This window comes from Balaenoptera acutorostrata, chromosome 10, assembly GCF_949987535.1.
Source record: "Balaenoptera acutorostrata chromosome 10, mBalAcu1.1, whole genome shotgun sequence".
Classification (NCBI taxonomy): domain Eukaryota; kingdom Metazoa; phylum Chordata; class Mammalia; order Artiodactyla; family Balaenopteridae; genus Balaenoptera; species Balaenoptera acutorostrata.
The window spans coordinates 82471908-82494940 of record NC_080073.1 but is presented as its reverse complement, the minus strand read 5'-3'; the positions used below and the strand labels follow the sequence as shown (position 1 = coordinate 82494940).

At 41.4% G+C, this 23033-nt stretch overlaps 1 protein-coding gene across 1 annotated transcript; it reads right to left on the bottom strand.

Annotated features, from left to right (window-relative positions):
* Positions 1–661: 661 nt before the first annotated feature.
* Positions 662–22213, bottom strand: FBXO9 (F-box protein 9). The gene is given in 14 exon segments (XM_057555170.1): positions 662–1251; positions 3103–3254; positions 4834–4927; positions 5385–5480; positions 6066–6156; positions 6355–6473; positions 8869–8983; positions 9781–9911; positions 11894–11993; positions 13405–13464; positions 15713–15866; positions 18667–18756; positions 21738–21823; positions 21826–22213. Coding segments are annotated over 14 exon segments (1770 nt in total). The 5' UTR covers positions 22199–22213; the 3' UTR covers positions 662–1142.
* Positions 22214–23033: the final 820 nt, after the last annotated feature.

The window sequence follows — 23033 nt, the reverse complement described above, 5'->3', positions numbered from 1 at the left end:
GCGGGGCACAGGCTCCAGACGCGCAGGCTCAGTAGTTGTGGCTCACGGGGCCCAGCTGCTCCGTGGCATGTGGGATCTTCCCAGACCAGGGCTCGAACCCGTGTCCCCTGCATTAACAGGCAGATTCTCAACCACTGCGCCACCAGGGAAGCCCCCCGAAGCATCTTTTAAAGTCACTATGAACTTGAAAGCAATCCTGGCTGCAGCTGTTGACTACTGAAAGTACACGGGTACTCGACTCTAGCTGTATTTGAACCACCAAAACCAAACCTGAACCTGGTAGAGATATGCCAGATGCAAACTCTGCAATTACTCACAGCGTTGTTGCCAGGGCAGTAACATTCAGTTCACTTGGTGGCTGGCTCTCTCCCAACTTTAGCTCTGGAGAGAGTTAGGCCTGGGCTTATATGATCCGCTCCTGCTCTTTTAGGAACAAAGACAATTGGCCGAGCTTGTTGAAGAGTTCTGGTCCCGAGGGAGTCACCCTTTCTCACCTAATGTCACGTATCTGTAGGGGACCTGGGTGGGGTCAGAGTACAGACACTATAGTCTGTGGCTGTGTATGAAGACCAAGACGAAAGAGGCGCTCATTCATTCGTAAGCCTTCACTGGCTACCTTAGGATTGTTTATCATTCTGACATTTTAAAAAGGCTGTCCAAATACATTTTCTTGAAAGAAACATTTATTTATGATCTTTATTGGTCAAAGTTTCAAACAAATCCAGAACAGGTGTTCACATTTTGAGCCTTTAGTGAAAGACACTATGTCACGCGTGAAATAAATGCTGATCCCGTGGGGTGCTCCCCTGATGCACTTAAATACTGGGCTGATCAGTCAGAAGACCACCTAGGTGACAGAATCTGCTCAGAAATCTGCTTGAAAAAGGGCATGATTTAAATCTCATGTGGTTTTTCACAACATAAATGTACTGTAACTTATAATAATTCCAAAACAAACTCCCCAAGAATCAACTCTCTTTACATAAAAAAAATAATCAATTTATACTCTTCTTGAAAGAACTCCAACAATGTAAAATAAGTTCCAATTCCATATATATATAATATATGTACATTTATAACTTAGGTGCTCTGTTTCTCTATATACTTTTATTCATGCATCGCGGCAGGGGCGGACGTGAGGGCTACAGGGGCCTCTCAGAGAAGGCAGTGTAGCTCCTCACCCTGGCAAACAGCAGGGGTGTGTACATCTTGTCGATCTCGAAAGCTGTGACCGCAGTCTCTCCAGTTGATCTGGAGAGAAAGCACAGAATCACTCGTTACCAGGAGATATCAACTCATTTGAAATCCTTGCCTATTTGGGGCGGGGGGAGGAGCTTATTTTAGGCTTTAGCCTTTTTAAAATTTAATTCATCTCAGTCAATTCTAAATAATATAGTGTATTACAGAAAATTTGAAAAATTTAGAAAAATGTAAAGAAAGATCACTCATCATCCCATCACCCAGATACGGCCTCATGAAGCATTTCTTCCAGGCACTTCAACCTTGCTGTCAAACTTTACTGCTGAGATCACACTCTACTTGTCATCCTGCTTTTTTAAACATTATGACATAAGCATTTCCTCACGTCATTAAATACTCTTCAGAAGCCATTTTTGTGGCTGCGTAATATTTCACTGTCTGCTTATACCTCATTTACTTAATTCTCCTTTTGTTGAAGATGTAGGCTGTTTCAATATTTGGCAATTAAAAATGATGCTGTGATATTTTTGAACATGAACAAAACAAAACAGATCCCTAAGAGCAGAATTTCTAAGTCAAAGGCTATAGACTTTGTAAAGCTCTTGTTAAAATGTATTTTAGAAAGAATTATAATCCTAGAAGAGAATTTAATGAGTTCATATTTGCATGATCAACAGCATAATTTCAGGTTGGAGGGGAAGCAGGTGACGAGTTATATTACCACAGCTTTTAATTTTCTCCTAAAAACAAAAAAGGAGAAATAAACAAAAAAGGAGAAATAAACAAAAACAAAATTCAAGTGACTTTATAGATATTATTATAAGGAAGTCAACGTGATCATTAGCAGTTACAAATGACATCACTTTTTTCTCTTAAGATGTGATGCTTTTCATTTGCTTGGTCCTACTTCTGGGTTTGGTTTCTTTCTTTGAAAAGAAAAAAAGAAAAGATTCCACTTTACAAATTACTCAGAGAAGCAAAAAGAAGACAGTAGGACCAGTAGGTAAGGATGAGAAGAGAGAAAAATGCTCTTTCTCAGCTGTCAGGACCTCCCAGATGAGTGGGAAGAGTTATTCATAAGATGGAAATGTGACAAGAGGAAGTTTTCAACAACGTGGTCGAGGTTGTGAAGGAGGCTAATGGAAGCTGACCTCACAACCTGCCTCTCAGAATTCTGATTTCGACTGGCATGGAGACCCTCGGGCACACACCGGTGTTCTTTCAAACCTAACAACAGCTAACATCTGTATCCACACGAACTGACATTTCACTTTCCTAATTCCTTTTTTTTAACTTTACTTATTTCTGCACTGTTCCTTTCTCACACATTCTCATCTGTTCATTAATTATTTCATACAAGTAAATCCTAACTCATAGGACAAAGAGCTTTACATAGGAACCACTAATAGATTTGGCTTTGGAACACATGAGATCTTTTCAGCAGACTTACTTTCCTAACTACAACTTATTTTAAATCTGGGTATAATCCCTGGGGATAAACCAAATGGAAATAAGGTGAAAAATGATAAGACTGAAACATGGGAGAAGAAAAAAGGTCTGGTGCTTTACAACTGCCTTGAGTAAGCCAATGAATGAAGTCACGCACGGACAGCTTAGTGACCAGGCACCATCCACACACGGAAGCTGCTCTCAACCCCACAGGGTAGGTGCCCATTCGCATTACCATGGGCAATGGGCAGGAGCTCTGAATGCTCCACTTCCTGGTCCACTTTTAGTTTTTTTCCAGTTGGCCGTTTCCTTGGTTTGCGGGATTATTATGCTGTGGTTTTGCTTTGTAATCGAACGTTAACTCTGAGGAATCAAACCCTATCTGAGTCCCTCGGCTGAACAGGAAGGACACATCTAGTCTGTAACCTTGGGATTTTTACTGCATTCGCCTACTTGTAAGTAATATGACAAGAATGATGTATCCAGATGAGTTTGTTGAACCTCTGGTGGCCACTGGAACACAGCTGAAGCCCCACGTGAAAATTCTGATCGGCTTCTTGTACAGGGACACGGCGAAAATATCTGTATTTATAGTCAAGTGGTTTCTGTAAAAGAAGAGGTGCATGAGCAACAGTGAGGCCTCACTTCACTGACACAGAGACAGAGAGACGGATGGTGCTACATCTATACGTAAATACCTCAGAAACATGTTAAGGTACATACTATCTGCACAGAGTAAACAGCTCTTTTGGTTATCAACTGAGAATGTGTGTGAGTGCCTGGAAATACGCGAAGGACCCTAAACGCAGAATACTCTTCCCTCCGTCATCACCATCTCAGTCAGTCGTCACAACAACCCCAGGTGTGACGTGCGACTGCATTGTTGCCGTGTGATGGCCGACAGGATGAGGACCCAGGGCGGGCAGCCCAGGGCCAGTGTCAGAGATGCGAACTAAAGCTCCTGTCTCCCATCTCTAAGCCTAGTATTTCCTTCTACTCGAAAACACTTGGGAATTTTTAAAGAGGGAAACTGAAAAACTGGTGAAGGCTGCAGAAAAAGCACTGAGTATAACTGATCCTTTGCATTAACAGTAAAATAGTCAACGGAGAAATAGATGTGACAAGGTTCACTGGAATCACACTTCTGTAAATACTGCTAAAAACACAAGAATGTCGCCACTACGCACGGCTTCACTGAGTCATATTCTGCAGAGAAAACTGGTCGTCAGCATGGGAGTCCCTAAACTCTCTTATTAGATAAAATCTAAACAACTAGGGCCTCACGACTCCCCAGCTCTGGCCTCAGGAAACTCACGGCCAAGGTCACAGTGATAGCAAGCAACTCCGCCCCTCAGACTGTTGCCCCCGGTTCTGGGAGCCAGAGGGAGCCGGGGAAGTCACAGCCAAGGGCCACAGGACTCACAGATGAAACCCGCCCTAACTACTCCCATACATGGTGCTGGGGGTGGGAGGGATGGGGGGTGTTTAACACAAGAGAAACTTCATTCAAGAACTATATTAATTATAAAAGCACCAGGCAAGTATTTATTCTAACTACCTCACAACTGACTTCTTGAGTACACATTAGCGTTTTCAACCAGGACTGAAAAAAGGCACATGGAGAAAAGTTGTGGAAAAAATTAGCCCCTTAATCTGTTAAGAGAATTTAAAATACTCTGGAATGTAATAATTCAGCCATCATATTTGCTCGGCATTTTTTTTTTTTTCCTTTTGCAAGAAAAGGAAGAAGGAAATTATCTCACTTCAGCTTATTTCCAGTACAAACTGAAATTCTAAAAATATCCTTGTGAAAGAATTATCTCTATGAGTCCGTTTAGGAAGAAAATCTCCTAGGATTCAAAATGAGAAAAGCAAAAAACATAGTCATATATAACTGTACTAGTTATTTCATAAGAATAACTAATAGTTACTTTGGCTTTATGTTTTCATGCATAAAAAACCTGGACCAGAAAAGGAAACTTGGAGAAGAACAAATAAGTTGATCCAATAAAAAATAACCATATTATAGAAACCCTCCAGCTCTCCTCAGAGATATGCTGTAAGTCAACACCCATTTTGTATAAATTATGAAACAGTATTTTTTAACATTTCTAATCAAGAATGCTTGAATGAGCAGGGTAAGGAAATTAAAAGAAAACTGCCAATTCCACCTTGCATACTTACTTCTTCTTTTTTCTTAGTTATCACAGCAAATACTTTCGTCTGATTGTCTATATCTTGTGACAAGCGATAATGACCCAGTAGAATTGCATCAGTTCTAAAAATTAAAAAAAACCAACACTTTAAATCTATTCATCAGTAATGTGTATTTATTTCAGTAATCGAGAAAGTAATGGGTTAGTTAGAAGTGTTTATTCAACTTGCCTGAGGACAATCAGCTAGGATGTGAGTAAACCTAGTTTCCAAGGCCCCAGACCTACTGAGGGACATCACTGGGGAGAGGCCCAGGGATCAGTTTTTTTTTTTTTTTTTTTTTCCTTTTAGCCATGCTGCACACAGCTTGTGGGATCCTAGTTCCCCAACCAGGGATTGAACCTGGGCCCTCAGCAGTGAAACTGCCAAGTCCTAACCAATGGACTGCCAGGGAATTCCCGAGATTGGTATTTTTCACAAGTGCCCCAGAAGACTGCTTCTTTAATCCAGTATTATGTTACATCATCTGCAAGTTACCACCTAAAATGTGGACAGGATAGAAAACTACAGAAAGACACTACCTGGTATTCCTGGTTCTTAAACGCGGAACAATGGACTGGGGCTCCTCAGGGGTGGTCAGCATCATCACGTGGCCATCTGGGAAGAACCTTATGTACCTGTGGAACAAGCAAAACACCAAAACGCCACATGCAAATATAAAACACATCCTAATATTTACTGGTACCGAAACCTATTTATTCATAGCTGTGGAACCAAAATGGAAATACCATGGACCAAAGAACTGGCAAAACATCACTGACACAAACATGACCTGTGAGGCCAACAGAAGAGAACCAAAGCATCTGTGTGTTTTTCCCTAAAGCACTAACTAATGTCAAACAAAAGTGAGGCTCAATGCTATTACAGAGCAGTTACCATAACCTCCTCGTTTCTCAGTGACACTAATATCTGGTGAACAACAAGCCTGAATAACAGCACAAGCTATCTGACAAGGCAGAAGACAAGGAGGAGCTCTAAAATTACTTTATAGTAATTCTTAGGTTAAAGGCCAGGAGGAATTAACTGATTTATCTTAACCTACTGGTTCTTTGAGTGCAGTTCCTGTTATAACACTGGATGAAAATACCGAGGGCCATTTTGTGGATAAACGCAAAAGCCACAAAGAACAGATGCCCAATAACTAACAAACCAATACTTGGAGAGAGAGAATTTTTCACTCACTCAGTTTACTACAGTTGTACCTGTAATATTCCACTTGGTGCCAGGCTCTATAGAAACCATCAAGAGACTGTTCCCCTTGACGAATATATGTGGTTTTACTGATATACACTCCTATAAAAAGAAACAGGTTTTTTAAAAAGAACATTAAAAAAAAACTTTTACAACCATGTAACATGTTTCCAGCTTTGTTTTTATTGTGGTTTCCTTTAAATATACTTATAGTACTCAGCTCTGTTATAGAAAATAAAGACTGTGTATTTCTCAAAATCAGCACAACAGGTCACCATTGCTCTAAAGAGTTCAACTTACCATCAAACCGAACACGCGGCCTTTCTAAAAACATCTCTCTCCAGGATGTATATGCAACAAGTTTAATACAGCTTCTGCCCCAAACTTTCAAGCAGGCCAAACGCCATATTTCAGGGTCTCTAGGTAATAAAAGCACAACATCAATACATATAACAGGTGAGTCCCTATCCGCACTCAGACACGAGAAGCATTCCTGCCACCAGCCATCTTCTATTCGGCAATATTGGTTGAGTGCCGGCCAGGCACTGTCCTGGGCACTGGGGACAGACTGATGGACAGGGCAAAGGTCCTGCTCTTTTACAGGGAAAGCAAACAAAAAAGAAGAAAACGAGAGAAAAGTTTCAGGTAGTGTGCTCAGTACGAAAAGAAACAAAGCAGAGTAAAAGGACAAGGACGATGGTGGTGGGGAAACAGAGACTATTTTTTTTCTGGGCAGGTGTCTACGGTGATGAGGAAGGGTATCCTGGCAGAAGCCACAGCATGCAAGGCCCAAGGGCTGGAGTGTGGCCAGCGTGTTCAACAAGGAGCAAGCAGGATCACGTGGCTGCAGCAAAGTGACTGGGTGAAGTGCAGACTACGTGCGTGGAGAGGCGGTCACGGGCAGGTGACGCAGTGGTCTACAGGCGGGAGTGGCCCTTTGAGTGAAGTGGAGGCCACTGGAGGGTTCTGAGCATGGCTGATGCTTTTAAAAGATGACTCTGGTGGTCTACGGAGAATGTGCTCCCGGTGTGTAAGAGCGGAAGCCCAGAGACCACACAGGATGCCAATGCCATAATCCAGACCAGGCCTAATGGTGGCTCAGCCAGAATGGTACTCGGAGAAACAGTGAAACGGTCAGACTGGAGATCAGCTTTGAAGAGAGCACCAACCCTAACCCTAACAAGACTTTGTCATGGGATTATTGCAAAAAGAGATAAACCCCCCAAATTTACATTGCAACATATTTAAGTTTTTTTCTTTTAACGAATACTTTTATAACCAAGTTTTATCCTACCCCTGAAAATTTATTTTCTTAATTCCCTTTTTGTTTTCTCATGTGTAATTAAAAGAAAAGTTAATGGAATAACAGTGCTAGAGACCCCAATTTCAAAAGGTTGGGTCAATCCACTAGGTGCTTGATAGGTACTTGTTAAACAGGAATGCACACAGAATCACCAAAAAAACCCCAAAGGCTTTAAAGTAATTCAAATGTTTTACCCAAAACACAAGATTCCAAATGAAATCAGGTTATTTAAAAACAATGCATCTGAATTTTAAGAACTACATAAAGTTATAAAAAAGTTCTAGATGCTAAGGATAAAGTATTTATTTTTATATAAGACATTCATAAAGGATTACCTGTCCTAAATAAAGTTATACTAAACTATGATTATTCTTCACATAACCAGATTTTAAAAGTATAACTCTTTTCCCAATTTTACTGAAAAATATTTGACACACATCACTGTAAAAATGTAAGGTGTACAGCACAATGGTCTAATTTACATCTATTGTGAAATAAACCACAATAGGTTTAGTGAACATCCATCATCTCATACAGATACAATAAAAAGAAAAGGTCTCCTGCGATGAGAACTCCTAGGGTCTACTCTCTTAACAACTCTCTATCGTATGGCGATGGTAACCATAGTCATCATGTTGTACATTACATCCCTAGTACTTATTTGTACCTTTTGACCACCTTCCTCCCTCCCCCACCTCTGGTAACCACAAGTCTATTCTCCTTTTCTATGTAGACGCCACATGTAAGTAAGATCATACAGCATTTGTCTTTCTCTTATTTCACCTAACATAATGGCTTTAGAGTCCATCCATGTTGTCACAAATGGTAGGATTTCTGCATTTTTCATGGCTCAATAATATTCCATTGTTTATATATACCACATGTTCTTTATCCATTCATCTATCCACAGACACTTAGGTTGCTTCCATGTCTTGGCTATTGTAAATAATGCTTCTATGAACATGGGGTGCAGATATGTTTCAGAGTTAGTGTTTTTGTTTCCTTTGGATATATATTCAGAAGTGGAACTGCTGGATCATATGGTAGATCTATTTTTAATTTTTTGAAGAACCTCCATATTGTTTTCCATAGTAGCTATACCAATTCATAATCCCACCAACAGTGCGAAAGGGTTCCCTTTTCTCTACATCCACATTTACCTTGTCTTTTTGATGATGGCCATTCAAACAGGCAAGAGCTAATATCTCACTGTGGTTTTGATTTGCATTTCCCTAATGACTAATGATGCTGAGCAACTTTTCATGTACCTGTTGGCCATTTGTATATCTTCTTTGGGAAAACATCTATTCAGGTCCTTTGCCCATTTTTTAATTAGATTTGGGGTTTTTTGCAATTGAGTTGTATGAGTTCTTTATACATTTTGGATATCAACCTCCTATCAGATATATGGTTTGCAAATATTTTTTCCCAGTCCATTGGTTGTCTTTTCACTTTGTTGATATGTTTTTCACCACTGCCAGAGTTGCTTAAAAAAAAAAAACAGTCAGTACCTGGCACAGATATAGAATCCTCTGCACACCTGTGACAACTGCTCTAACGATCTGAGGTCCAGGTCGCTCGACACCACCCATCGGAAGATGTACATCAGGACCTCCATCGGCAGCGCTGCAAAGGAAACTATCCTCTCAGTGATTCTCCTTCCTATACATCACTCTGCTGTCACGTTCTCCATGCAGATATCTTTATGTATTCCTTAAATTTTATAAACCGCACCTTCAGTACTGCTCAGAGCTACAGCACAAGTATATTTAACTACCCAGAAGTAATAATGGTTCCTAACATCAAGACACAAAATATCTTTGTTTTTTCAGTACTGAACAGATCCGAAGGTATTTTTATGAAGTACCCCTTTCCCTTGGAAGATCATTTCATCATCAAGATACACAAAAATAGATATGTTAGAAAAATAGTCTAGTATGTATGTGTGCGTATGCACTTGTTAACATTAAAAAATTATTTCCATCTCCTTGGAAATTTTCAATTGTCCTCCTCTGGGAAGTCCCATAGCTAATTAAACAACATTTAACATATGAAAAGAAAAAAAACCCATCAATTTGTAAACATTCAGCCCATCCATCTCAGGACTACCGCCCAACTCGGCTGAAGTGCCTGATGATGCCAGCGTTCCCCCAGTTCTCTGAGGGCCGCCCCAACTCACACATGCACCCTCGCAGAGCATCACTGGAAAAAGAACGGCACCCTTTAACGACTGTGCTACAAACTCCACTGTACTTCGGATCTTGAAGAGCTTATCAGTATGCACAAATTAATTACAATCAGATCTCCCACCATACTTCGAACTAGAGCAACTGTCTGACAAGCTATCTGACCTTGTAAGTTTGGAAAACGTAAATCTAAGGAAAAGTAGTTCTCACTGAGTTATAACGACCATGAAGTCACACCTGATATGTGAGTCTGACTGCTCTCAAGTTCGGGCTGACACAGTTTGAGCACAGACTCCGGAAACGTGAGCTGCTGCTGGAAGCAGGACAGGAGGTCTGCCATCTTGCTGTCATCATCAGTATCTTCGATGCTGAGAAAAGAAGGGAGGTGAGTGAACGCAGTGCCACCGCTTAGAAAATGATTTTCCATAGTACTTTCAAAATCTGCTTTAGAAAAAGTCATCTAAAAGCAAACTTCTTACTACTTCTTTTTTTTTTTATATGATAAATGGTTACCCTGCCTTGCAAAGGAGTACCATACCAACTTTTTGAAGAAAAAAGCTTCAGCAATTTTAATTCCCACAGAGAAAGAATTAGAATTTTTGGATACAGGTGGTGAGATTTAATTAATTAGTTTTATGGTAAATAGAGATTTCATGAATTAGTAAAAAGATACTTTCAAATGATTTTTTAAAATCTTACGTAAATATATCCTTTTAAGTGACCATAATCCATTGTAACTGGATAAATATAAAATATACAAATGTTATCTGAGGTGCTTACTTACCAAGGGTTTTCTAACGTATGTGCCTTATCACCCTACCTTTAGAGAGGAAAATATGTAATTTTAAAAAGCAGGGTCCACAAATAATTTATCAGTATAAACAAATACATAGAGTTCTAGAAAAATATATAGCTTTCCATTTTCGCTAACAGTAACCTTAAAAATGATCAGACTTACAAAAAGGTTGGATGAGGATGAAGTTAGAAAACCAGGATGGGCTTATTATAAGACAACAAAGGGCACATGCGGCTGAGGCTAGACGGACTGCAGGGCTGTGCTACCAGCTTTTTACAGAAGGCAAAAAAAAACAGCAGAGGCTTTTAGGGCCTGTTAAGTCTGATAAGAAAATAAACTGTACCCTTAAAGAACTTTCATAGCATCTGGGTTTGTCTAACAGGACGGGAGAGAAAGAAATGTTTCTTTAATGTTTTAATACAACCTTTCTTAACAGCATTTGGCGTCTATTTATACAACTGGCTAAGAGCTGGGTCTAAAGGACTCTACCCAAATTTAAAGAAGGTTTAGAAAAAGCCCAAATGAGTCCTTTTGAGTATGAACTACCTCACGTTATTAAATCTAGTTTAGTGAACAATATTATCAGCCCCAAACAGACAATAGATGCTGACTTCATCAGGATTTTTTTAATATGGCTTAGCCAAAGCTTAAGTGTTAATACTATAAGCAGTTAAACAGCACTGGCAATCAACGTTGTTATCGATAAAGGTAACCTCTTAATTGTTTCATGGCAGAAGTAATATAATATCTCATCACCAAAATTCTATTTTTCTATGTACCGCTCATTTTAAACCTGACATCCTCTTGTGGGGACAGACTCCCTTCGCTTTGGGAGAGAGAGGGGTTAAGCCGATACAATTTTATAACTGTTTTACACACAGCTTCAAAAGTATTGGCTTAAAAATATGTTCTCCTGATCTCTGTCCATATAAGCAGTCAATGCTACTCCACGCCCGTGATGCCAATGGCATCTGTGCTACGATGAAACACGGTTTCTCTTAGGAGCGCTTATGTCCGGCCCCTGTGTTTTTAAACAAATGTTACAGTCTTAACAGTATTCTATCTACAACAAAGTCTCGTTAGAGTCCAGCATTTTCCTAATAAAAAGCCTTTTAAAAGATGTATCGTTTCAAACGGATACAAAAGGAGAAAGACTAGTGTAATAAAACACTACGTACCCAATTTCAACCATTAACATTTTTCAGGCTTGTCCTGATCACGTTTTAATAGTTTTGACTTTATAGGTTTCAGAAGGTTGAAATGTGTCCTTTAATTTACTTTCAGTAATCATCGCTTTTATTAAAAAAAAGAAAACCTCTTTCATCACCTAATTTTTGTTACACCTGTTTAAAATATGCATTTCTATACTTTACTCTTAAAATTTCCCTAATTAAAAAATTTCTACAACTTTATAAACAAGTCTTTATACTAAAGACTATATAACAACAGAATTAGCACCGTCTTCTTATCATTATCATGTTAAGAGTCAACAGGGCAAAGACGCTTAACTTTAACAAACTCTATATATTACTGTCTATCAAATTATGTACGCACTAGCTGTTTCCAACGCCATCACCATCTGGAGACCGGGTATAAGTAATCTTGAACTCTATATCAGGTACAAGTTGCATAGCCCTACGATAAAACTTGATGGCTAAAAGAAAAAAATAAAGCTAAATTAGCTATGACCAAACATTTTTGTCATTTCCTTTGATTACCCTAACTGTGGTTTAATTTGGTAACTTTCTTTATAAACAGCCGAATTCCCTTTTTCTACATGCAACAGTAGCAGTGAGCAAACTTATTTCCAAACCCTACTAGTCAGAAATAATCTTTTTCTAAAGCTCTCACGTTATAGAAACTTAAGATGTTGCATTTTACTCTTATCTTTTAGCCCATCTTTTCCCTCTGCCTCTCACATATTGTCAGAAATGATCTTATATGTGGCTGTCATTCTCTGTGCTTTGAAAATGCCACTGCTGCAGCCCCAACAAAAACACCTTTAAGCAAACTTCTTTCTAGGATGCCGAGTTGAGGAAAATCAAATGTTTCCTCCTGAGTAGAATAAGGAGAAGGGTTTTTTGGAATTTATTCTTCAAATCCAACTTCCTTTAGTCCAGCTGCCTCTTAAAACCTGTTTTTAAATAAATCTGCTGGCCAGGTGGTTTAGAGCTAGAACACTGAGCAGTCTCTCCCACAGAGACACAGCACAGAACCTGGGGCTGCAGAAGCCGACTAGTTCCTTCCCCACAGATGAAGTCCGTTCAGTTCAGTCCACTCTGCCATGTTCTGCTACTCTGGGTGAGTGACTGTAAACTATGTGGAGACAGGAATCTCACAGGCTAATAAAGACCGTGGCGGGATATCACCATTTGGGCCCTTTTCATATCCCAGAGTGAAAAAACCCCTAGAAGAAACTTGCAAATAAATGCAGTAATTTTGAAAATGTTATTTGGGGGGCATTTTCAAACCACTCAAGTGCTAGCATTTTTTTCCATGCCCCAAATAACAGCTTTTCTATCAGGAAATGAAAGGCTAATTACAAACCTAATCTGGTAAACAGCCCCACCACTTGGTTTACTTACACATTTCTACTGGCCTAATAAAAGAGACAATTAAGGCTGAAGAGTATTCCTTCTCTAAAATGTACATTAGAATTTAGAAAGCATGTACATGTTCCTCCATCTATCCTTTATAGTCTCCTCCTCTGAAATAACGTTCACCTATAAAAGGAGCATATCCTATTTTTTCAATAGCATATCCCGCTATTTTTCAAGAAGCAACAGTATTTTTAAGACTTTAATAATGAAGAATAAATACTAAACCCTAAATGTAGAAAAAGGTTATTTTACTAATCCTACCAATATGATGATATTTCTCAGCAATATTTTTTGGAAAGAGACAGGTTATATAAAAATACAATTTTTATTTTTTAAAAATCAATTTCAAATATAGAGACTGATGTTCTGTATAAATATACTCTATTTTTAAAAAAATTGGTGAATAGCAAAGAGTTCTTATTCAAAACTGTCAAGACAAGATGATCCTGGGACCTGAGTTTTTACCTTCATAGAGAGCTCCATTTTGTTCTTCTTCTACTGCTTTTAGGAAGAGTTCTCGAGCCTATAAAAATAAACAGTGAAAAACAATTTCTGAAAATCTGTACTAAAAATGAGTGTGGGTGGTAGAAGGACAGTCTTTTCAACAAATGGTGCTACAACAGTTAGACATCCACAGGCAAAACAATGAATGTCAACCTCAACTTCACAGCTTACATAAAAAGTGACTCGAAAATGGATCAAGGACTTAAAAGTGAAACTTTAAAAACTTTTAGAAAAAAAAAGAAAGAAAATCTGGGAGACTTGGGCGAGGAGTTCTTATACTTGACACCAAAAGCACTATCTATAAAAGGAAAAACTGATAAATTAAACCTCATCAAAACTAAAACTTTTGCTCTGTGAAATTCCCTGTTAAGAGGATGAAAAGACAAGCTACAAAGTGAAAGAATTTACAAGCCACATATTCACCAAAGACTTGTATTTGGAATACATAAAGAACTCTCAAAACCCAACAGTAAAAACATGAGCAATCCAATCAGAGAAGACAAACAGGTATTTCACGGAGGGGCGTATAAAGATGGGAAAGAGCACATGGAAAGATATTCAACATCATTAGCCATTAGGGAGATACAAATTAAAATCACAAGGAGGTATCACTACACACCTATCAGAATGGCTAAAATTTAAAAGTCATGACAACTCTAAATGGTGACGGGGATGTGGACACACTGGATCACTCATACACTGCTGGAGGGAACATAAAATGGTGCAGACGCTCTGGAAAACAGTTTGCAGTTTCTTTTAATCAAACATGCACTTACCGTACAACTTAGCAATTGCACTCTTAGGCCAGAGGGATGAAAACTCATGTTCATGCAAAAACCTGCATGTGAATATTCATAGCAGTTCTAGTAATAATAGCCCCAAACTGGAAAAAACCCAAATGTCCCTCGACAGGTGAGTGGTCAAACAAAGTGGGGTACGTGAACACCATGCAACACGACACTGAGCGGTAAAAAGCAACAAACTACTGACAACACACAACAACTGGGATGGACCTCAAAGGAATTAAACAACACTTTTTGAACATCAAAATTATAGAAATGGAGGCCAGAGTAGGGGTTGCCAGTAGTTAGGAATGGCTGGGGAGGAGGTGGGGAAGAGAGCGTATAACTATCAAGGTAGCAAGACGGAGCCTTGTGGTGACAAAACAGCTCTGTATCTTGATTGTGGTGGTGGTGACATGAAGCTACACGGCTAATTGCAGAGAACTATTTATACACATACACACAGTGAAGTGCTTGGGAACCTGAATAAGCTCTGTGGACTGTACCAAGGTCTACTTCCTAGAAGTCCAGCTACGGAAGATGTCACCGTCAAGGGAGGACGGGAAGGGTGCACAGGACTCCCCTGTGCTATGAATCTGTGATTATTTCAAAATTAAAATGAAACAAAACAAATATGGAAGTTTTTAGTTATCATGGTAACGTCGATTATTAAACGGCAAATTTTTGGAAAGAAAAACTTGGGTCTGATGGTATGAAGATGACAACCCCTGTGGAGTAACAGGATACAGTCAGCTCTCCACATCCCTGCTCTCTGCATCCTCGGATTCAACCAACTGCAGATCAAAAATATTTGAAAAGAATTCCACAAAGTTTTGAAAAGAATTCCACAAAGTTCTGAAAAGCAAGACTTGAATTTGCTGTGCACTGGTAACTATTTACTCAGCATTTACACTGTACTTACAACTATTTACAGAGCATTTACACTGTACTAGGTATTATAACTAATCTAGAGATGATTTAAAGTATACTGGAGGATGTGCGTGGTTATACGCAAATGCTGCACCATTTCATACAAGGAAGGTGAGCATCCACGGACACCGAGGGACAAATGTTGTGAAAACTGAAATGGTGGGTTGTGTGTACTTTGTGTGAACAAGCACTAGGAAAGAGGTGAACCATTAGAAAGCATTCAAAATTTTCCAGGATAAGGAAGTAATTACTGCATCACTATAAATCTGTTCAACTCAAAATATAACAAAATATTGCATTATGACCTTTGGGAAGGTGTTAACATTTGAACCAATTTTTTCCCCTTTCGGGCTTCTGTTAACAGATTCAGAGGCATCTATCTTTTAGACCAGGTGAATCTCAGGGGTGTATATTACCAAAGAGTTCCGGCAAGACTGTATACCTGTAGGAAAGAAGGAGTAATGTATCATCCAAAGACCTACAAAAAGTGGTGAGGGATGGATACCCTGGCACACTTGTCACCATCTTTCCAGGTACAACGCCCATAACACTTAACTTTTCTTCTTTTGCCAGCTCCTGCTTTCCTCTGGTGTCCGCTGCTCTCAGTGAAGAGCCTCTCGTTGCTCTCCAAGGTCGAGATTCTAAATTGCTCGAGCCTCCACCTGGGGCAAGTTCAAACATCCACTGAGCTCGGAACCTCTGGAGTTGTGCCTGAGGGGAGAAGAATGTTTCAGGACCCACCAAGGAAGAGGAGCTCAGCTCTGGAACAATCTGTCAATAGGTCCAACACCGGTGTCCACACATATACATATGCTAAGATGAGAAAACACTGTCTTCAAATTATTAAATTACTGAATACTACCATTAAATACCTGTTATCTTCCAAGATAATTTTTTGCTTAAGACTTTGAAGAGGGACTTCCCTGGTGGCACAGTGGTTAAGAATCTGCCTGCCAATGCAGGGAACACAGGTTCGAGCCCTGGTCCGGGAAGATCCCACATGCCGTGGAGCAACTAAGCCTGTGTGCCACAACTACTGAGCCTGCGCTCTAGAGCCTGCGAGCCACAACTACTGAAGCCCACGTGCTGCAACTACTGAAGCCCGTGTGCCTAGAGCCCGTGCTCTGCAACAAAGAGAGGCCACCGCAATGAGAAGCCCGCGCACTGCAACGAAGAGTAGCCCCTGCTTGCCGCAACTAGAGAAAGCCCGCATGCAGCAACGAAGACCCAACGCAGCCAAAAAAAAATAAAAATAAAAATAAATAAATTTATAAAAAAAAAAAAAAAAAGACTTTGAAGAAATCGTGAAATTCTGCCTAAAATAAGATTCTCTATACAGGAGAAATCTAATGGTATGAGAAAATCAAATTTTAATTGGAATCGAAAATATAAGCCATCACTTAGGGACTGAACTTAGATGCTTTCAAACATTTCTTCCCTTGGAATACATCACCTCAAAATTCTGTATGCGAGCCCCAAGTCTTTCTTTTAATAACCTTTCTCTTTTTTTTTTTTTTTAACTTTGGGTTTATATATATTTATTTATGGCTGTGTTGGGTCTTCGTTTCCGTGCGAGGGCTTTCTCTAGTTGCGGCAAGCGGGGGCCACTCCTCATCGCGGTGCGCGGGCCTCTCACTGTCGCGGCCTCTCCCGCTGCGGAGCACAGGCTCCAGACGCGCAGGCTCAGCAATTGTGGCTCATGGGCCCAGTTGCTCCGCGGCATATGGGATCCTCCCAGACCAGGGCTCGAACCCGTGTCCCCTGCATTAGCAGGCAGATTCTCAACCACTGCGCCACCAGGGAAGCCCAACCTTTCTCTTTTTTAAAAGAAATTATTTTTTCTAATACATATCATTAAAAAGAATCTAAACATAGAAAAAGTGAAACCCCCTCTGTGGTGGGCTCTGCTGTGCTGCCCAGACCCCCCCATTAGGAACTGCTGGGAGTGCCACAGAAGAACAGCCCTCAGCCCTCGCCCTGCGGCAGGGCCTCAGGGAGACCACACCCCTTCCCAGGTGCTCCCCACCCAACCACTGATCAACAAGAGTGATCAAAGACCCTGCTCTGAAAGGTCATTCTTCCCCCGCTCTGAGGAAGTCCTCAGAACTTCCGCAGGATTAACTGAGCTGGTCCACTGAGACTGCAAAGCAGTCCAGCTCCCCCAACCCACTCCGGCTTCGCTCCCTGCCTCCCTGGCACAGGTGCTGACCCCAAGAGCACTGCTTAATAAACCTCTTACATCCACCTCGGAGTCTGCTTTCTGGGAACCCAACCTGGGATGCCCTTCCCCCAAAAGAAGGCCATTGGTAATTGGATTGTATATATTAGTGCTGGCTTTTTTTTTAAAAAGTACAGATTTAAAACATGAAAGCTTTTAATAATTTTTCTCTACATTCTTCACACTGCTTTGACTCTCACCTTCCTATTTCGAATGTAACACATATACCTCTGACTTAAACATGTGGGATCTTAGCTCCCCAACCAGGGATCGAACCCGAGCCCCCTGCATTGGAAGCGCAGAGTCTTAATAACCACTGGACCGCCAGGGAAGTCTTAGCAGCACTTTTAATGTCTACTAGATGGTGCACTCCAAAGGCACAAGTATTATAAAGATTAAAACGGCTGCAGATATTTCACTGTATGGATGCATCATTACTTAACACAAGTGTTGGATATTTAGGTTGTACTCCATTTTTCCATATAAACAATGCTACAATAAACATTTTTGTATGTGTATATTTACTCACTTCCCCTATTATTTCCTTAGGATTAATTTCCTAGAAGTAGGATTGCTGGTTCAAAGGGAATGTGTGTTTTTCATTTTGATCCATATTGCTAATCTTCCCTCCAAAAAAGCTGTAGCAACTTATGCTTTCATGTATACTGCGTGAGTGTTCTCAGAGCCTGGACAGAAATAGGCTTTATTCGCTAATCTGATTTTTTTTTTTTTTAATTCTTTGCTGATTTAATTTGTATTTAAAAAAAATTATTAGTGAGGCTGATTATCTCTTCTAATGTTTCATAAATATTTATATTAATTTTTTCCATTAGTTGTCCATTCCTATCATTCTATCCTATGTTCTTACTACTTTTATAAGGATGTTACATCTATATCAGAGATATTAATCCTCTTCCCCTAGACGGTAAATAGTTTTTCCAGTTAATTATTTCTATTGATTTAGGAGGTCTTTTGCTATATAGAGGTTTTAAACTTTTAGGTGGTCAAATCTGTCAATATTCTTCTTTAAGGTGATGGGTTTTAGTCATGCTTATGCCTTGGTTTGAACACTTTAAACCCACATATTGAATTACACAGCAGCAATTACTGATATTCCTTTTCAGAGAAAAAGAAATCTACAACATAGGTATAACTGAAGTATTCCAAAACCCGGTATGAACATACAGCTACATTCAATGCAAATAAGAACCTATGAATCTTCATAATTATGACCAACTCCTGCTTATGTATGGAAAGCAACAGAATAAGAAATACACAAATGAAGAAACATGCCTGCAAATCTGTCTCAGCAGGGCGTTCGTTTTCATCATCATCTCCTGCCCTGACAGCGTCGTCGGGATGACAATCTTCCTCAGCTTCTGCCTGAGTGGGGGAAAGCAAACAATGCTCAGGAATAAGCATACAGGGTTTCCCTCGGTAACCTACATCTCCTATTCAGCTACCTGCCCAGTGAAACACAGAGCTGCCTCTCTCTAAATATCTTCTTCGCAGGTAAGTTAAATGATTCCAGTCAGAAAAATCTGATACTTTTATTTTTTAATACTGTAGAATAAACAGCTTCATTAGGCTCCAGCTTAAAATGTTTTGGTAGGTGGTAAGAACAACTTTGCTTCAGAAAATAACAGTTGGTGGTACAGAGTTCAAATAGTTTTTGTTTCATGGATCTCTTAAGACCATATATAGTCCATATATGGTTGTCCTTTCTTTACACAAACTGGAATGTTATTAATGTGCGAATGACTTTAGTCTAATAATATTTTATATGTACTAGAAAAGCTCATTCAAATCAAAGACATGTAAGAGTGAAGGTTTTTGTAAAGAAGCTCCTTCCATTTTATTTTTTTTTATAAATCCAGATTTTCATATATTGGATTGACTTAAAGTGGAATAAAGCTGGGCTGGAACTACTGTGCACGGCTTGGGACTTAATAGAAGCCTCAGGTCAGTTTCCTTCCATTTTATCCTTTTATTCTCCATAAATGTTTGCTAAATAAAACTGGATCCTATGTTCCAGTGAAAACGACATGTTGCCTAGGTGCGGTCTATTACCTAACACACCTATTAGCAAATAAGACTTGCTCAACACTTCAAGTGTTCAGTCCTATAAAGAAATGTGGCAATCAGGGAAGTGACTTTGAAGGTTAGTTAGAAATAAAAATAATAAAACCTATTTAATTTCACTCATTCCAAACACGGTAAGTTTTACAATTGCCAATTTGGGTTGTAATTTGTTCCCAGGACTAAAATGTCTGTATTAACACCTATCTTTGAGCACCGCAACCAGATATCCTTGCACTACTTCATAGCACAACACAAACAACTCTGGCTCCCTATCTTATCTCTGGCAACCAGACTTACAACAGAGGTGCCTGTAAGACGCAGAACTAGTTAGTACATGGTGAAGTGCTTGGCACCCTGGAAAGGCTAAATCAGTGAAGAAATAAATGAGAAAGGCTGAGCCTCGGATAATTTTCCAGAAAACTGTAAAATGTGAGCAGTAACGCACTGTCAAATACATTTTTTTAAGTCTCTTTAAGCTGAGAGCTTTTCCTACTCAGATCATCAGTAATGGGAAACTACACAATAAAAGGGTTTGAATTTACAGATCTAAGAAGTGTATTTCTCTCTCTTCTCAAATAAGGGTCTGCTTTATTACTATAAACTCTAAGGACAGCTAATGGAAGGGGACCTTGGTCCCTGGGGTATCTCAGTAATTCAGGCTCTACCTCTAGCCCAGCAGCCCCACCAAACTGACTTCAAGAGCTCCCCCTGCTCTCTCCAGCCCCGCGCTTTTGCACACGCTGCTTGCTCTCTGCATCTGGAATGCCTGCATCCTCTTCCTCCTCACTTGGCTACTGCTACTCATCCTTCAAGATTCAGCTCAGGGATTATCCCAGTAGGAAACAAATTCTGATCCTTTCACTTGCCTCTTTTGTTTTCCCATTACACTTGTGCTGGTATCACAGCACTTAAGACTTGTATTGAGATTTCATCTCTTTCGCTAGAATTAGTGCATTGGCATCAAGATCTGAGGTCTGGCACTATGCCAGGCTGATAATAAGTGCTCAAAAAAATGAATTAACAAATAAAATGCCATGAGGATATATAATGCGTATCTCAAGGATGAGGTAAGGAGACAGGAAGCCTATAATACAGACAGCATCTTTCTTCTCCCCTGAGCTGTGTTTATAGAGCTCTCATCCACTAAGACTTTGATTTTGACAGTATGATGACAATAACAAGAACCATCAAATTTGGGGTTTTACTATGCTCTTCAACTCAAATACCACTTGAAATAAGTAGGTCTTCGGCTGTCATCCAGAAATTTTCACTTTGTTTTTCATAACTGAGTTTGACCTAACATCACCTTTCACTATAGTAGCTCCTGTGTTCATCCTTTTACTGTTTTACACATGGGACTAACGAAATACAGAAAGTTAAGTGCTTAATCCTGGTCAGAGAACTATTTCTGAAAGTTTAAAAGCATAGTCAATTAGTGTTTTTCTATTCACCAAATTGACTTCATAAAATAAGTTCATTCAACCATTCGTGTATTCAATAAACACTTGGGTGTCTACTATAAGCTAATGAGTTTGTTATCATTTCACTCTTGAATCACTCAACTTTAGCCAGAGATTAGTTTCTCGGATGGACAATTTATTTGAAGCCAAAGCAAAGCAGCATGGGTCAGAGACTACATATGCCAGCACGCACTAGCCCCATGGAATCTGCTTTGTCAATTTCTGGAGCTTTGCTTAGTTCCTCCATTTGGACCGCACTGACGCTGCTTGGGCCCTCACTGCCGTGTAATGAGACAAAATCCCTCCAACCCCAAGCCGCCAGGACCGCCAGCCAAAACCCTGCCCCAGGAACTGCCGCGTCCTGGGGCAGGTGCCTCCTAAACCCAGGACTCCTTAAGGGGTCAGAACGGCGGCTCCGTGGGCAGACTTTTGTTGGGGGGGGGGCGGCGATCAACAAGTGTCTCCACTTGCCAAGGCTCCCTCCCGATTTCAGATGCTGCGACGGCTCACCTCAATCTACGCTCGCTTTTATTAAAGGGACGAGATTGGTTCAATGCCCTCAGCAGGCCGAGAGGCATTTTTCTCGGCCGTCCAGCAAACCCGCTCTGCTCACCTGGAGACCCAGCTGGGGGGCTCGGCAGGAAGGAACCCCGGGGAGCGGGCAGGCCTAGCACTGTCCGCCACCCTCAGGCCAGGGCCCCAGGATGGTGGTAGCCGTGCAGCCCCCAACCCTCGCACGTTTCCCCTCTCCACCTCCCCGGGTGCTCCCCGCAGGCCCGGGCCGTCCCGCCCGCCGCCCGCCCGAGCTCCTCGGCGCTTTACCATGCCGGCGGGCCGGCCGGCTGCGGCCGAGGGGCTCTCGGCGCCCCCTCGGCACCGCCCCCACGAGGAGGTGCCCCGGGAGTCCGGTGTCTACTCCTGCAGTCTGGTGCAGCGGGACTTAGTAGAGTTCTCGGTCGGAGAAGCGGACCAGGCAGCGGCAGTAACTGCGGGCCCGGCGTACGGCAGCCATCTTCGCAGGGCAGAGGGCCAGATCGCGGCGCGCTGGGGCGGCGGCCGGGGACTCGCTGAGCGCAGGGACGCCTGGGGCCCGCCGAAGCCGAGGACTGTGCGCGCACCGGAGCGTCGACCCTGCTGGAGACCACGGACGCCGCAGCGCAGATGCCCCCTGCCGCGGAAACCTGCGCCGGCGCAGCGAGCATGCGCAGTGCTGACCCGCCGCCGCCCGCGTGGGCCGCCCTGCTCCGCAGCCCGCGCACTTCCCTGTGGAGGGCGAGGGGCATTCGCTTGCTGTGTGCGCGAGGGACAGCCCGGATGAGGTCAGCCCGGGGTGCCGAAGGCCAAACTCAGCCTAGTATTCGGCTCAGTGAACTTACGCAAACTTGAACAGGAGTTAACTCAAATTTATAGAGTTGAGACCCTAAGGCAAGCGGCCCGAAGGCATCGAATTGGGTGCTCGGGACGGTCACTACACGATCCTCGGCGACTGTGGTTAGAGTCCCACTCCGGGATTGCAGGGAGACAATTAAATTCCACTATCGTCACAGGCTGTTATAACGACTAAACTTTTTAAAGACACGGTCCTGGAGGCTGAGAAAGAGGCGCTCAGGAAAGCAGCGGGAGGAGAGAAAACAGCCCCCGCAACCCCCATGTCACTACAGATCCCACCATGCAACGCGGGAGGACGTTGCGGCTCTACGGCTCCGAACCTCGAGTCCTGCGGAGACGGCTCCCGCGGCGCACTGGGATTTGAAGTCCGCCGTTCCGCGTAGAGCGCCAGCCCTCACTTGCTGTCCGGACTCCGCTTCTTACAGCCCAAACACCTGATTTCATTTCCGCAGAAGGTACTCTTGTTTGTCAGGCGGAGTATTACTTTCCCACACTTTACATTGTTTTAAATACTGAATTTTGCATGCTCTCTGCTTTGTGTAAACCTAGTCTTGGGGCTTCTTACCTTCATTCAGCAAACATTTATGGAGTTTCTAAAGTTTCTACTAGGTGTGGGGTACTAATAGTCATCAGGTTTCAAAGATCCTACTCGTGGTTCCACGAGTTCACAAGAGTTTAAATCTCTTATCCATTATTTTCTTTTATTCTATTTATTTAGATCTTAGTAAT